Here is a 16,840-nt window from a genome sequence, read left to right on the forward strand (position 1 = left end):
GCCCCAGGGATGGTGTTTTTACCGTCTCTAGGGCGCTGTTATTGGGCTGTGTGGAAACTGCCAAAGTGTGAATGTTCTTTGAAATGTGGTTGCACTAGTAAGGTTTGCTTCCCAAATAAAGATAGATGATATGTTAACCACTTAATCGGAAATAAATGTTGTTGTAATTTGTTTTTCAGGTTAAATAAAGGGGATGCCTTCAACATGCTTCGAGATTTTTCACTGACAATCAAAGCAATAGAGTATGATATAAATACATATTATTATCAATGAATTATATATATACATGTATTATGTATGCGCATGTGTGTGTATACACAAAGGTGGGGTTCAGCCAGTTCGGACTAGTTTGGTAGAACTGGTAGCTAAATTTTCAGTTAGTTTGCTGAACCGGTAATCCCACCACTGCCTTCCTCCCTCCCCGAAGTGGTCGCCCGGCTGGCTGGGGGCTGAGGTGAGGACTCCTGTGCTGCACAGGAGTCCATGAGCCAGCCAGGTGACCACCGTGGGGGTGGGGGGGTGGACAGGGGTTAACTGGTTGTTAAAAATGGGAATCCACCACTGTGTGTGTGTGTGTGTGTGCGCGCGTGTGTGTATAAAGTCTATCATATTTATTGTGGTTTTGCTTTGTTTCAACTTTTAGGACTTCTCTGGGTGAACTTTGTGAAGATGAGAATGACAACGTTGTGCTAGCTTTTAAACAACTGGCAAAAAGTTACAAAACAAAACTGGACAAAGTATAAACACTTGCAAAATTACACTGTTAATAACCTATACCCAAGCATTCAACTTTTTACTTCAAATCAGTATGTAACATTCAGACTTTGACATGGTCTCTGCAGATCACAGATAAATTGAGCTCCAATCAACAATTATTGGGCTTCTTCATTTTCTTTACCTTATTGCCCTCGAATCTAACATATATTCATGTAAATATAGTTGGGAGCATTAAGCACATTTTTCTTTGCTTCCATGTTTAATCTTTGTTCTTTCTTCAGTGAGTCAGCACATCTTAGTTGCTAATCATTTGATTTTAATCAATTATCTTCTTAAATAGAAACACATGGATTGGGTTCAAGTAATTCTGAACCCAAAATAACAGAACTATAGTCCAGAGCCACAAGATGCTGAACCAATATTAACCAATATTAATCATATTATTTTAACTCTTTATCTTTCAATAATAATTATTTTTTATAATAAAGTTTATTGTTTATTCACATAGTAACAAAAATCATCACAAACACACACATACATACAACAATCATAGTTTTACAATTGTCACTTAGTTAAAACAATTTCATTTTAGCTGCAACCTTTATGAAGAGGTGAAAAATTAAAGTAATTTCTAACATTTTTCTTAATCTTTCTGCATTACTTCTATCTTATCCTTTATTGTTAAGCTTTTTTTCCCTTATAGAATCATGTTAAACAAAAAATCTTAATCTCTCAATAAAGATTGTTGCAAACTATTTATACTGTTTTTTTACTAGTACTTTTAGAAAATTAGTATTTCCTCATTGATATACATTCTCTTGTCTTTCTTAAGAGTAATAACTATCTTGTTATTGTTTTATTGAAAAAAACCATTTTTATTAACTCTATGGGAAAGGGTATCAATATTAATTCTTATTCGTTTGTTTCTATAATATTAGGCTGATTCTAACCCTTATCATAATAAGTAAGGTTTCCATGTTTCTTCAAATTTCTCTGGTTTGTCCTTCAGCCTCCAGGTTAGTTTGTCCAATGACATCATTTCTTGTAGTTTTTCTTCCCACTTTGCCACTGTAGGGACTTCTTTCTTCTTCCAAAGCTTGGCTATTACTAGTCTAGCCGCAGTTATCATGTAAAGAAATAAATTTTCGTGCTTTAAGATTTTATTTTCCTTAATCAGTCCCAACAAAAAAAGTTCTGGCTTCATTTTGATCTTAGTTTTTAGTATTTTCCCCATTACTTTAGCTATTTTGTCCCATTTTTTTATTTTATTGCATTTCCACCACATGTGGATTAGCGTCCCTTTCTTTTTCCTACATTTCCAACAAGTTCCCTCTGTTTGTTTATTCATTTTCGATAGCCATTCTGGTGTGTAATACCACCTGTTTTTATAAAATATTTTTATAAAATTTTCCTTCACATTCATTGAAAGCGTGAATTTATTATTTCTTCTCCAAATATTTTCCCATTCCTCAAGAGAGATATTTCTTCCTATGTCTCTAGCCCATTTAATCATTGTATCTTTCACCACTTCTTGTTCAGTTTTCAATTTCAATAGGAATTTATAGATTCTCCTAATTATTTTTTTACTTCCTTTACCAATAATATCGTCAAATTCGTTTGGGTTTTTTTGAAACCCATAGTTTTCCAAATCTTTTTTATAGATCTCAGTTAATTGTTGGTAAGAAAACCATTGGCAGTATGTGTCTCTATTTGGAATCTTTTCTCTAGTTCTTAGTTGGACTTTATTATTTTCCCACTTCAATGTTTCTTTATAAGTGGGCCAGTTCCCCTCTGAATAGTATTCCTTTATTTGGAGTGATTCTGCTCTTGAGACCCAATTTGGCGTTCTGTTATATATAATATTTTTGTTTTTCAGCCAATTTTTCATCAGTATTTTCCTTATTGTATGGTTTGTGAAATTTTTGGTATTTTTCCCTTTTTGGGAGGGCCATAAGGCTTTATGCCATCCCTCTGTTAGGTAGTAACCTTCAAGGTTTAGTATTTTTTTTATTTTTTAGTAATATCCAATCCGTTAGCCACACCAGTAGATTGGTTTCATAATATAATTGTATGTCTGGTAGTCTCAGCCCCCCTCTGTTTTTTTCGTCTATCATGTTCTTATATTTTATTCTTGGCTTTTTGCCATTCCAGACGAAATTTACTAGCTGCTGTTTCCATTTGTTTATTGTTTTGGCAGTCAACAAAACCGATACATTCTGGAAAAGGTACATTATCTTTGGAATGATATTGCTTTTTATTATGGTTATCCTACCTAGGAATGACATTTGTAGCTTTTTCCATTTTTCTATTTCTTTTCCTATTTCATTCCAGGTTTTCTGGTAGTTGTTTTCAAATAAAAATTTGTTATTATTTTCAAGTGTTATTCCAAGGTATTTTACCTGTTTTTCTATTTTGTATCCTGAATTTTCTTGTAAAATTAGTCTCTCTTTCGGTGTTAGGTTTTTAGTTAGGATTTTTGTTTTCATCTTATTTATTTTGAATCCTGATACTCTACCGAATTCTTCCAATTTTTGTTGTACTCCTTTTATGTTGTCTATTGGATCTTTTATAAACAACACTACATCGTCAGCAAATACTTTGTATTTGTAGCTATACTTTTTAACTCTTATTCCCTCCCATGTTTTGTCTTGAGTTATTTTTTTCCCTAATATTTCTAACTGCAAAATAAATAACAGGGGTGAAAGGGGACATCCCTGTCTGGTTCCTTTATTAATGTTAAATTTTTGTAATTGGTTTCCATTTATTATTAATGAGGCAAATTGATTCTTGTATATTGTTTTTATTGCTGTTTTGAATTGATTTTGAATACCTACTTTTTCTAATACCTTCTCTATGAACTGCCAACTCACATTATCGAACGCTTTTTCTGCGTCTAGAAAAATTAGGGCAGATTTTTCCCCCGGTTTATTCTCTAAATATTCTATTAGATCCAGCACTGTTCTTATGTTGTCTCTGCTGTTTCTACCAGCCATGAACCCTACTTGGTCCACACTAATGAAAGTTTTTAAGAAATTTTCTTTTAATCTATTTGCTAAGATCTTTGCGAAAATTTTGTAGTCGACGTTCAGGAGTGAAATAGGTCTGTATTCTGAGACTTCTAATAATTCCTCTTGTTTTTTTGGGTATTAGCGATATGAACGCTTCTTCCCATGTTTTAGGGATCCCTTTTCCTTCCATAACTTCATCATATACCTTAACTAGACTTGGGAGTATTATTTGTTTCATTTCTTTATAGAATTTGGCCGTAATTCCATCCGGTCCTGGGGCTTTGTTGGAATCTAAGGAGTCAATCACCGATATTATCTCTTCTCCTGTTATAATTTTATTTAACTCTTCTAACTTGTCCTTACTAATTAATGGTATTTCACAGTTATTTAAATAGTTTTCTATTTTTTGTTCTGATTTTCCTTCTTCTTTGTAGAGTTTTGCATAGAAGTCTATGAAATTTTTTTCAATTTTTTTTCGGTCGGTTATTGTTTCTGCACCTTTTTTATTTTTGTTATCGTTCTTGAGTCCCTTTCTTTTCTTAATCTAGCCGATAGCCATTTTCCTGGCCTATTTGCCCATTCAAACTCTTTCTGTTTTATGAACTTCAGCTGTTTTTCTACCTCTATTTGATTTTGTCTGTCTAGTTTTTGCTTTATTTCAAAGATTTTTTTCCTAGTTATTCTGCTTGTTGGTTTTCTAATTAACCTTTTCTCAAGTTCTTTCAATTTTTTAGTTAACTGTATCTCTTCTTCTTTATTTTTTCTTAATTCTTATCTCTTGTTCTAAGAAAATACCCCTTGTAAATTCTTTGCTTGCATCCCATATGGTTCTGAAGTCCCCTATTGAGTTATTGTTTATTTGAAAAAAATCTTTTAATTTTTCTTCATTTTTTTACTATTTCCTTATTTTGCAGCATCCAATTCTTAATTACATAATTTCTTACTTTTTTCTCTTTTTTCATTACATTCTAACTAATTGGGTTATGATCCGAAATTGATCGTGGCAATATTTTTATTTTGGTTGTTGATGATAGAAGTAGGCCTGGAGCCCAGACCATATCAATTCTGGTGTGGCTATGGTGTCAGTTTGAGTAGAATGTATAGTCCTTTTCAGTTTGTTTTTTCTCTCTCCAAATGTCTTTTATTTTTAAATTTTCCACCAACTCGAAAAATGACTTTGGTAATGTTTTCCCATTTGTACCTGTTTTTCCTTTTCTATCTAACTTATTATTGACTATGCCATTGAAGTCGCCCATTATAACGATCTTATCATACATATATTGTGTTAATGTGTCTGCCAATTCTTTAAAGAAAGTTGATTTTCTTTCATTGGGTGCGTATATTCCTATTAGAAAAATTTTGGCTTCATTCATCGTTACCTCCACCCCCACATATCTTCCTCTGTTGTCTTGAACAATCAATTTAGGTCTTAAATCCTCCTTAATATATATTGCCACTCCTTTTTTCTTCTTCTCAGTCGATGACACAAATAACTGACCTAATTTTTTTACATTCTAGGTATTTCCGGTCTTTTCCCCTTATGTGTGTTTCTTGTACACACACCAAATCTTGTCCTAAATGTTTTAAATAGTTGAAAACCTTCTTTCTTTTGTTGGGACTATTCATACCATTGACATTAATTGACAAAAATTTATATAACATTTCAAGTAGTAGTAATTTAGTATAACGGAGTGGTCAAACTTATACAAAATTTATTTAGTGGTTCGATGGTGATTATGTAAACAAGAAAGTAAAGAAGGATAGCATAAAAAAAAGACGAAGAAAGAAATCGAAAACTTTTTCAAGCCGTAAGGAGAAGATTAGTTAGAAAAGAAAGTATAGGAAGGATAGTAAGGAAATAAGAGAATAACTTAGATTATAAACATAAGTAATATAGAATGAAAAACAAATAAAGAACAATGTTATATTCCCATAGTCTACAAAATAATCCTTACAATCTACTTTATAATTAAAGGGTTTATCTCTGTGAGCTTTATTCTTCATAACAAAATCAAAAACCAACAAATGGTTGAATATTATCCTGAAATCTTGTATTCCAATAAACAATAAATAAAACATATTATTCTTCAAACTTATCAGATTTATATTACTGCCATTTTGAATATGATGCTGTAAAAACAGTTGCCCAAACTCCCCTAACCAGCTTAATCAAAGAAGGTGGTTCTGATTTTTTTCCAGAAGAAGAGAATGTGCTGTAGATAATAAAATCATGACTATTTTCCCTTCAGCCTGTCTCACAGTATTGGAATTTGAAGTAACACAATTCATTAACAGTGGATTCCAGACAGATATAGGAAAATATTTCTTAACACAGTACACAATTATGTAGGACTTTGTTGTTAGCAATGTCCACAGTTTTATATTGGTTTAAAGGGATATTTGAAAAATTAATGAGGAGATAGCCTTTAAATGGCTATTTGCTATGACAGGTAAATGAAGACTACATCTGAATACCTTTGCAGGGAATGATTGAACAAGGAAGGAAGAACTGTTGCTTTTGTGTGGCACTAAAAATCAACTCTGCTTTCTGACCATGGTTCTGCAGGTTCTTTTTAGAATTCTAGTGACAGCAGGACCAACCATCCTCACACCAATTAGATTCAGGTTTATTTAGCACACCAGGGCACTGCACTACCTTCAGCAAATTATCAAGTAAAAGTATACAAAACTATTACCTAACCCACAGAAACAAATGATGCCAGCTGAATCTACAGAGTGACTAGCTGATCAGTTTAGAAGTAGAAACCACCCAGTTTTCTCAGGGATGGCGAGGAAGAAACTGATACCCATGGATATCTAGCCTTGCTCTTGCAGCACTGAGTTTTGGCATATAGCAGGTGATGAGGTTTCTTTGGAAAATTATCTCTGATGGATTCTGAACAGCACAAATATAACGTTATAAATTAGCATTCTGGAGACGTTGTGAATAGCATTTTGGAGAAGAACACACAGGTATCTTCCTCAAAATGACTTAAGTGCATTATATTCCTCTCAATGTGGGTTTTTCAAAAATTGTTGAACTAGCAATCTTTTTGCAAAATCCCAGCTTGCAGTTGCTCCCACATGAACACAACAGGCAGGCAACGTTGTAGGCTGTTTCTATGAGTACTTGTACAGGTCCCCCAAACACATTTTCTCCCCATGGCAGCAGGTATGACTGCCTTTTCACTCATAAATCTTCGGTAACACATTCATTATTGCCTAGCCATTGCAAAAAAGTCCCTTTTCCTTTTTTAAAATTTTATGTTGAACGTGTGAAGCTACGCAGGTGCAGCCAACCGGATTGTGGAAAAACTGGTATAGCTGCGTGGATTCCTTTCTATACCTTTGAAGCTATGCATGCTTTATAAAAACAAATTAAAAAAGAGAGAAGCATTTTCATGCAAGGGATTGAAAACAACCTAATTTTTTTCCATGGGCTTAAATTGCATCCTGAACACATAAACGGCACACATGAGAATGGATGAAAGGAAAATGGGTTCATTTGTGACCATGGCAACTCGTTATAAATATGCTGTGGGGAAAACACCTCTGTGGGCTTCTTTTCTGAACTGCTCTGAGTTTCCATTGGCCAGATGAGGGGTCCCCAGCACGGTGTCCATCAACATATTTACTAGTGCTCACCAAGTGCTCAGAGAAAGGGAGCGTGGGGCTAGGTGGGTCTTTTGCCCAGAAAAGCTTCTAATTGGCCTTTAATGGGCTGTGTAGATATTTAACACATTGACTTTGATAGCTGCTGCAATTACAGCACGAGGATCCTCACTGAGCAACTGAAGGTAAGCTGCAGCTTGCCACCGGAAACAATTGAAGGGGCTGGGATGCCAATTAACATGCATGGACTCCATTAAAATATATTACAGTACAAAAAGAGTAGCAAACAGTAGTACAAAAAGGATAGCAAAGAAAAAAAACTAATGGATTTCAACAAAGGTCTCTGGGCCCATACAGACATTTAAACTGAACCATTAGTCCCCCACAGTGGAGTGACAGACCCAGAGAATGAAATCTGTGCTCTGGGATTGGAATGACAGGTTTCACACTGGCAGGACAGTCCCAGGGAGCAGATATCTGTGCTATGGAATTGGAATGACAGCCCTGGGGAGCACCATCTGTGATCTGGAACAGCAATAACAAACCCAGAGAACATAATCTGTGTTCTGGCATTGGCATAACAGGCCCCAGACTGGAATGACAGCCCCTGGGAATAGAATGTCACTGTACTGTGGTGGCTGTCATTCCAGGGCCAGATTACAGATTCTGTTCCCAGGAGCTGTCATTCCAGTTTCAGAGCACAGAGTCTATTCCCTGAGGCTGTCAATCTGCAACATGTCATTCTAGTCCCGGAGCACAGATTCTGTTTGCCAGACTGTCACTCCACTATGAGGGCTATCATTCCAGTTTAGGGGTAGTCTATTTGGGATCAGAGACCTCTATTGAAATCCATTTCATATTTTCTTTACCACCCTTTTTGTGGTGTATTCATTGGAGCCCATGCAGAGCAATTGACATTCCTGGTTCCTATTGTTTCATATGGACCGTTCAGCGTCCCCATTGTTTCCAATCGGCAATCCTGTTATTTTTTTTAGTGCATCATCTCCGGAATTACAAGTGATCTCCAGACTACTACAGTGATCTGTTCCTGTGGAGAAAACAGCAGCATTGTATGGATAATTCTATGCTGTGAAAGTTCCTCCAATCCACCCCAGCCAAACCCCCAATTCTCCAGGAATTTCACAACCTGGATTTAGCAGTCCTATCCACTAAGTCTTCACCCCTCTTGTTACAGCTGGAAATCTTCTTTTTTCTCAGCTATGGGTTCAGGGCTTTAAGTTTCTTAGCTAAACTCTGCCTTTGTTCTGGAATTGGGGGTTTGGATCCCACATTCATGGGTTCTTATGGTTCAGAAGTGGCAAGCAAAGCATGCTTTAATAAAACTGTGGAAGGGTTCATGGCAGGTCTGTTCATGGTGTTGCCAACACTGGACTAGGAAATTCCTGGAGATTTGTGGGTGGTGCCTGAGGGGGTGAATGGCTGGGGGAAATTTCCAGAAAATGTAAAATATAAACAATATCAATAACCAGTTATACAATAACATTGCTTTAATATCACAACAGTATGTTCCTCAAATCCTTTATTCTAGCTTGCCTTTCCGAATGTGCGCTTCTTTTTTTATCAGAGCGTTGGGAGAAGCGCTCCCAGAAACGAAACTTATTTCTCTCTCGTTTCCAAGTTAGCGGAAATAGAAAGCGAAACCGAGAGGCAGACAGCTGCTGAACCTAGAAGTCTCAACTTGTCCGTGGCTAACGGAAGGACCTCCTCTTTGTGGCTGAATGAATACAGTGCCTGAAGGAAGAAACGACAGATTTCCATTTGGTCTCTCCAGGAAGTCAGGGAAACAAAATTGAAAGCGTCCTGGCATCCTGCCAGTCAATGAAATCAGGCAAGTCGCAGGATTTTTTGCTCAGTGTATACGATAGTTAAGGCATGGGAGGAGAGGGGGTGGATTGAGGGAATCGTTCCAGAGAGAAGTTTACTAAAAATAGAAATGAATATGGCGCTACTACACACAGAGGCATGCTTCCATAGCAGGGACATCCGGGGACAAGTGCCCCGGGCGCCACCTGCGTAATGGTGGGAGCAAAAAATTGCAGAGTTCGTTTGTAAATGGCTTTTCTATTTTTTCTGAGTTTTTTTTTCCATTTTGCTTGGCCTGCAGGGGACGCAGTTTTTAGGCTAGCGGCACCAAAATTTCAGAGTATTGTTAGGTGACTCTCCTGATGATACCAGCCAAGTTTGGTGAAGTTTGGTTCAGGGGGTCCAAAGTTATGGACCCCCAAAATGGGTGACCCCATACTCCATTGTTTCCAATGGGAGGCTAATGATAGTAAAATGGGGCTACCCTTTTTGAGGGTTCATAACTTTGGAGCTTCCACAGAACCAAAACTTCGCTAAACCTGGAATTGGTTTCATCAGGAGAGAGTCTCACTGAAGAATTACCACCCAGGAGTTTCGAAATGAAAGGACAGTTCAGGGGAATCCAAAGTTATGGACCCCAAATAAGGGAGTGACCCATACTCCATTGTTTCCAATGGGGAGCTAATAGTAAATGGGGCTACTTGCTTTTGAGGGTCCATAACTTTGGGCTTCCCTGAACCAAACTTCACTAGAAGCCTGGGTGGTTTTCATCAGGAGAGAGTCTCCTGAAGATTACCGCAGGAGTTTTAGTGAAAGGTTAATTCAGAGGTCAGATTATGGACTAAAGGTGTATCCCCAGTGTTCAATGGGAGCTAATGGTAGATGTGGCTGAGGGTCCATAACTTTGGGCTTCCACAGACAAACTACTAAACAGGTAGTTTCATCAGGAGAAGTCAACCAGGTTTGGTGAAGAAGGAGTTGGTTCCAGGGGGGTCCAAAGTTATATGGATTTAAGGGAGTGCCCATCCCCCCATTTGTTTCCAATGGGAATTTAATGGTGAATGTGGCCTGCCAGCACGAGGTCCCATAACTTTGGAGCTTCCCTGGAACAAACTTCACTAAACCTGAAGTGGTTTCATCAAGGAGAGTCTCCTGAAGATAGCCTAAAAAGTTTGGTACTATTGAAAGCTTAAACATTTGCTCCCCTGACAGGCACCCTCAAATTTTCCCCAGGTTCTCTCTTTAAAATCCACCCCTTTGGAGTGGATTTAAAGGGAAAGAATCTAAGGCTCCCTAGATTTAAAAAATATTGAGAAGTATTCTTGAAGGCTTTCATAGCCAGATTCAACTGGTTGTTGTGGGTTTTACAGGCTGTGTGGCCATGGTCTGGTAGATCTTGTTCCTACCGTTTTGCCTGCATCTGTGGCTGGCATCTTCAGAGGGTTATCACAGAGAGAAGTCTGTTATAACAGAAGTCTGGACACAGTGTATAACAGACTTCTCTCTGTGACACACCTCTGAAGATTCAAACCACAGATTTTTTGCTAGAGTGGTACATGTAACAACAAGAATATGCAGAACTACAACTCCATCACCCCAGAAAACCCACAATAACCAACATTGAAAATGATGCATGTTTGGGATGGGAATCTACTCTGAAACAGCATCACTTTCAATGTTGTTTTCAAACTAGGGAGCCCAGAGTATCCCTTAAGGTGGATTTAAAAGGAGAATCTGGGCTCTGTAGTTTAAAACAACACTATAAAGTGATGCTGTTTCCAGGGTGGATTCCCGCTTCAAAAAAATAGCATCACTTTCAATGTTGTTTAAACTAGGGACCCTAGGAATTGATGTTCAGATTTGGGTGTTGGGGCATGTTCTATAATGCGATGATGACTTTGAGATGACCTGGTGCAAAAAAGAAATGTTGTTTGAAAAGTGCCGTGGTGGGGAGGGCCGCTGCTTACATATGGGTGAAGCATAGAAACTCAGATTTTACCCCGGGCTCCATTTACCCTAGCTACACCCCTGCTACTACAGAAACCAGAGCGCATGGCAAAGTGAAGTGCGTGTGTGCAGGCTGGCCGCTGGTTGCAGTGCTGGTTGGAGAGTCGGATTGTTTTGTAAATCTGTTGTGAGCGTTGGTCATTCTCTCTGGTGAGAGATACCTTTGCATCACAAGCAAACCCGCCCGCAATGGCAAAAGAAGCTACAGCAAGAGCTTACATGCGAGCAATAGAGCGTGTGTGTGCCTGGCAACAAAAGAAAACTTAGAGTCAGATTCATTAAGGTTCCTGAATTAATAAGAGGAGTCTTTATTAGTGAACTCCATTCTCAATAGAAAAGTGAAGAAATGGGTTCTCTATTCTAATCAGTCTAACTGAATGGTGAGAGATGCTGTTTGCATCTCTTTGCACACATGGTGCAAGATGGAAAATGTGTAAGAAGAGTGAAGAGAGGCGAAGAAGCAGGAAGGAAGGAAGTTTCCTGAGAATAGCAATCTACACATTAAAGGGATAGTGTCAGAGTGGTAGAGAAAGATGTCCAGAGTCTTGACCCCCTCTAGCTATCTGACTCACTGATAAGTACCCCTCTGTCCCTGAGTCAGGAAACAGCATAAAGTCCTTCACTTCCAACAATGATTAAGAACCTGATCTTTCGGAGTTGGGATGTGTTGGAAATCCTGAATGCTGTTTATGTGGATGAGAGCAATATCTTCAAAGTTTCACACCGAACAGATAGCATAATGTGCGAATCCAGTCCACTGTGGTTTTTCAGATAGCAGTAAAGACATTTTTACTGAGTCTGTAAGAGACAAATATGTTTGAGTAAGTAATATTTTTGTCATACATGCTGCTGGCATGAGCAAAATATTTCTAGGTATTAGGAAAGCAAGGAGCTGTTCTCTGGAGGAATGCAGAATTGCAAGCAATTTTAGTGCAGATGCTTATGATTAATTTGTCAAGAACACAGTCCGTTTTATGATTGTCAATTGCCATTTGCAGAATCAGAGAAAATAACATGATGCAGTGATTCTATCTTGCACACAATAGTAATGTGTTTTTACATGCAACATTTATGATTATGGCTACATATAGAGAACAAAATAGAATGATACATATCTATGCTTAGTAGATGAAAGGTGTGTGAAAAGAAGCTCCAGCGGCTAGTGTCAAAAGCCATAAATCTGCCATGGCTTCTGGAGGAGAAAGAGGATATGAAGGCTTTACAGACATAAGTCTGGGGAAGGAGACAGAACAAGTGACCCTGGCTAATGTTTCAAGCAAGCAAAGTTTTTGTGATATCTCAAATCCAGGTAAAAAACTATGTAATTTTCCATTATTGTTCCTGTTGCTTTGGATACAAGGGCCCATTATGCAACGATATTTTCCCTGCTTCAAGCAGCCATTTGCTTCAGATCAGATTTTTAATTGCACAACCGCTTTGATATATGATTCAGGTTAGATTTTCCCTTCTGCAACTGCTTTGAAGTGACTTTACTTTTCAAAGTGGAAGCTCCACATTTTCCAGATGAAGGAAAAACCCTACCTCCCCCCCCCCACACACACACACATACACACATTTTGCAGGGAAGGTGAAGTGAATGTGTGCACAGTGCCTCCTTCGTTTTTCCCCCTCTCTTCCTTCTACTTTTCCCCACCCATAACAGTGTCCTCCCAGACTTGCATGATACCAACCTCCTCCAATTTTCCTGGCAGGCTTTTCCTTGTACCCTCCAATCACCATTTTTGTTCTGTTATCTGGTTGAGTGGCTTCTGGGAATTATATTTTATTTTTTTAAAAAAAACAAGGAAGGAGGGGGATCAAATTTGCTCCCCACAACATAAGAAGTCTATGGGCAGCATTAGTTCATGTATTTTTGATCAATACTTGACAAGTGGTCTCTCGGTATCACTTACCCTGAAATGATATTGCTAACTGTTGGGCTGTAGAGAAGATGTTTATTTCTTTGCCAGCCTGAAATGGATTGTGTTAAACTATTATAGAGGAGGTAGAGGTGGGACCTTGGATTCTTAGGTTTTATCTGAATGGTAATTTGCCACCCACACTGAAAATTCTGTGACACTGATTTAAGTATATCTTTGTGAACACTCATTTTCAGATGTGGTTCAAATAACTATAACCTTTGTGGGATCTGGTTCTTAAAAATGGCTTCTCGTGAGATTCTGCTCATGTTATTTTATTTAGTAACTCAGTGGCAAACCGATTATCCAAGAAATCCCGGCAAAAAATCCAAACTTCACATACACGCTACAGGGGTCAGTGCTATCAGTCACAGACCAGGAAAGGGATTTGGGCGTCTTAGTTGATAGTTCCATGGGAATGTCAACTCAATGCATGGCAGCGGTGAAAAAGGCAAACTCTATGCTGGGGATAATTAGGAAAGGAATTGATAATAAAACTGCAAAGATTGTCATGCCCTTATATAAAAGCGATGAATGCGACCGCTTGCCTGGAGTACTAATGTTCAGTTCTGAGTCGCCCACATCTCAAAAGGATATGAAGAGATAGAAAAGAGATGCAGAGAAGAACCGCCCGAGGATGATTGAAGAGTTGGAGCACCTTCCCTTATGAGGAGAGCTGCAGCGTTTGGGACTCTTTGTAGTTTGGAGAGGCGTCTGAGGGGATATGATTGAAGTCTATAAAAAATTATGCATGGGGTAGAAAATGTTGACAGAGACATTTTTCTCTCTCTTTCTCTAATACACTAGAACCAGGGGCATTCATTTAGAAAATGCTGGGGGGAAAATTAGGACTAATAAAACACTTCTTCCATAGCGATGTGATTGGTGTTGAATATGCCACAGGAGGTGGTGATGGCCACTAACCTGGATAGCTTTAAAAAGGGCTTGGACAGATTTATGGAGGAGAAGTCAATCTATGGCTACCAATCTTGATCCTCCTTGATCTCAGATTGCTAATGCCTTAGCAGACCAGGTGCTCGGGAGCAGCAGCAGCAGAAGGCCATTGCTTTCACATCCTGCATGTGAGCTCCCAAGGGCACCTGGTGGGCCACTGCGAGTAGCAGAGTGCTGGACTAGATGGACTCTGGTCTGATCCAGCAGGCTAGTTCTTATGTTCTTATGTTCTTAACTACTGAATACTAACAATAAGGTCATTAAATACCACGATTTGAAAATCGAGGTTCAGCTATTATGGCACAAACCAGCTGAGGTCATCCAGTGGTAATATGCACCCTGGACACCGTACCGAAAACTAGGGCGATACTTGAAACATCTTCAAATTGACAAAATCAATGTTGGTCAGATTTAGAAGTCAGCCCTGTTGGGGTCCACACAAATACTATGCCGATACATCACAACATCCTCAAATTGTAAAGAAAGTCCAACAATCAGCTGTGATATTAAACAAAACTAAATAATAATATTTAATATTGCTGTAAATTGACCCATAAAACAACCTCATACAACTGATGACAAACAGGTCCATAGATTAAAAGAACAAAAGGGGTAAGGTTACACAGATTTAGGAGCAAAATATTACAACAGAACAGCTGCTTGAGATCTCTGGTTTTTGATTCTGAACACCTCTGCCAGATAAGCAATGCACCTGATCACTGGTTGTAACACACTATGCAGGAGCAGAGGGCTCTTCTGAAGGAGTGCAGCAAGACGGTACTGATAGGCAAGGGCTGCCACTGCTGCACTGTGGAGGCATGCAGCTACTGAGTGACTAGTAGAACACATCACTGGTAGATTCCCTGCGCTAGACTCCACTGGCCACTTTCTAGCTAAGTGCCTGTTTGGTGTACAGCCATGGAACCAGTGGCTGTGTCACCACTTCTCATCAACCTGCCATAATTTTCTCCCAAAGCTGCTGCTTTGCATGACTACAACTGCAGAATACAAGAATGACTACAACTGCATGAATACAAGAAAACTTGGGGAAGTTTCTACAGATAGTTTCTACAATGGCTGATATGGAACAAGAATACCAGCTTTCAAAACTCAGTATGTTTACATTTCATTTACCTGAAAGAGATCTGCATGTTTTTCAGTGGTGTCCGATTGTTAACCCTCATCCTTTTTATCATGTTCGTGAGTTTATATTCAAAGTTTTTTGCCTTTAGCTTCTTTTTGGCTCACTTGATTCCATTAGCTGGAGTTAACTGGCCTTTGAGCACCTATTTCAGTATTATCTACTCTGACTGGAAGAAATCCTTCCATATGTCAAGCACGCCTTCCACATATTTGCCATGCCAGATGTTTTAATTGAGTATGGCCAGAAATTAACCCAAAAATTAGTTTACAAAGCATGGTTCTGCTCAGATTTCATGGCTAAGATCTTTCTTCTCTGCCATATCCTGTATCCGCACGGGCAAATAACAGTGCCCTAGGGATGCTGAAAACACAATCCCTGGGGTGCTGTTTACACAGGAGGCGCTGCTGCATTGAGCGAGGTTTTTGAAAAACAGCATCTTCCCACTGGCGCAGTGTGAAGAGCACCGCCAGGAAGACGCCGCTTTCCCTGTCCCCTCCACTGACCTTCCCCTCCAGTACTGCTCTGGAGGGACACACCCACACTGCCCTCCGACCCCTGGAGGTCGGAGGGCAGAATGGGTGTGTCCTTCCAGCCCTCCAGAGCAATGCTGGACAGGAAGGTCAGTGGAGGGGACGACCCAGAGGCAGCTCCATGTGGAGCTGCCTCTCCGGGTCGGCAGATCTTTGGGGCTGCTCGCACACTACCATGCAAGCAGTCCCTGAGCCTTCACCATACGGAAAGGGCCATACAGTCAGTTTTGAACATGGCCTCACATATACAAGCCTCAGATTCCAAGAAGAGCCACACAAAATCACATAGAATTGAAAATATGTAGACTTCTGACAAAAATCACATATTCGTTTTTCCAGTTGTCTGAGTAATGTTGTGTCCTCATCCACAGACCCACAGTTTGAAATCATTTTTAGATTTTTCAGATACAGAACAGCTTGAGTCTCAGCTTGCATCTCACCTCATGAACTGCAGTGAAGAAAGGACAGCTGTTTCACCCTTTGTGTGCCTTTCAGGAAATACAGAACTTGATTTACTGAATGCAAGGACTGTCAACAGTTTAAGTCAAAAGTAGTTATTTAAATATTTATATTCCATTTTTAAAAATATGCTTGAGATAAAACCTTAATGAACAAAAAGCTGATGAACTGAAGATCATGTTGTATTTGTGTGTTATTGAACCTTTTCTCAAAGATGCTTCTCAGATCTCATTCTTTCCATGTAAAGTAGGCATCAAGACAAGAGAGAATAAAGGCATTTGGTGAATACTCTAGGGAACCTCCTATTTCTTTGGGGCAAACATATAAAAGAATATACAGAAAAAAACTTACCAGTAATCATATTAGGACAACATGAAGATACTGTGTATAATCTTGTTTGAATTATTATGTGTAGCTACAAGTGGAGCACCTATGGACACAATAGCTTAAGTTTTTGCTCACTGAATAGTAGTAAATAAATCCTATAAGTTTTATTCTACTTAATTGCATTTCGAAAAAGAATTTATTATTACAACATATAGGAACAATCAGTAATGTTGATATCTATATACAGAACTTACCACATAAAAATTTCTAGTGATTTATTTCTTTACTAGGTTTCATTATAGTGCTTTCGTAATAACTTGGGCAGGGTTTGGGCGGTTG

General features: G+C 38.6%; 1 protein-coding gene across 1 annotated transcript in view; it reads left to right on the forward strand.

The window, feature by feature from the left end:
• Positions 1-16,840, forward strand: part of DDX60 (DExD/H-box helicase 60) — a 114,780-nt gene that overhangs the window by 87,498 nt on the left and 10,442 nt on the right. Inside the window, exon 33 of the mRNA XM_048508734.1 lies at positions 16,112-16,254. Within this exon, the coding sequence (XP_048364691.1) occupies positions 16,112-16,254 (143 nt within the window). The remainder of the gene's footprint in view (positions 1-16,111; positions 16,255-16,840) is intronic.

The sequence above is a fragment of the Sphaerodactylus townsendi genome, linkage group LG10, assembly GCF_021028975.2.
Source record: "Sphaerodactylus townsendi isolate TG3544 linkage group LG10, MPM_Stown_v2.3, whole genome shotgun sequence".
Lineage (NCBI taxonomy): Eukaryota > Metazoa > Chordata > Lepidosauria > Squamata > Sphaerodactylidae > Sphaerodactylus > Sphaerodactylus townsendi.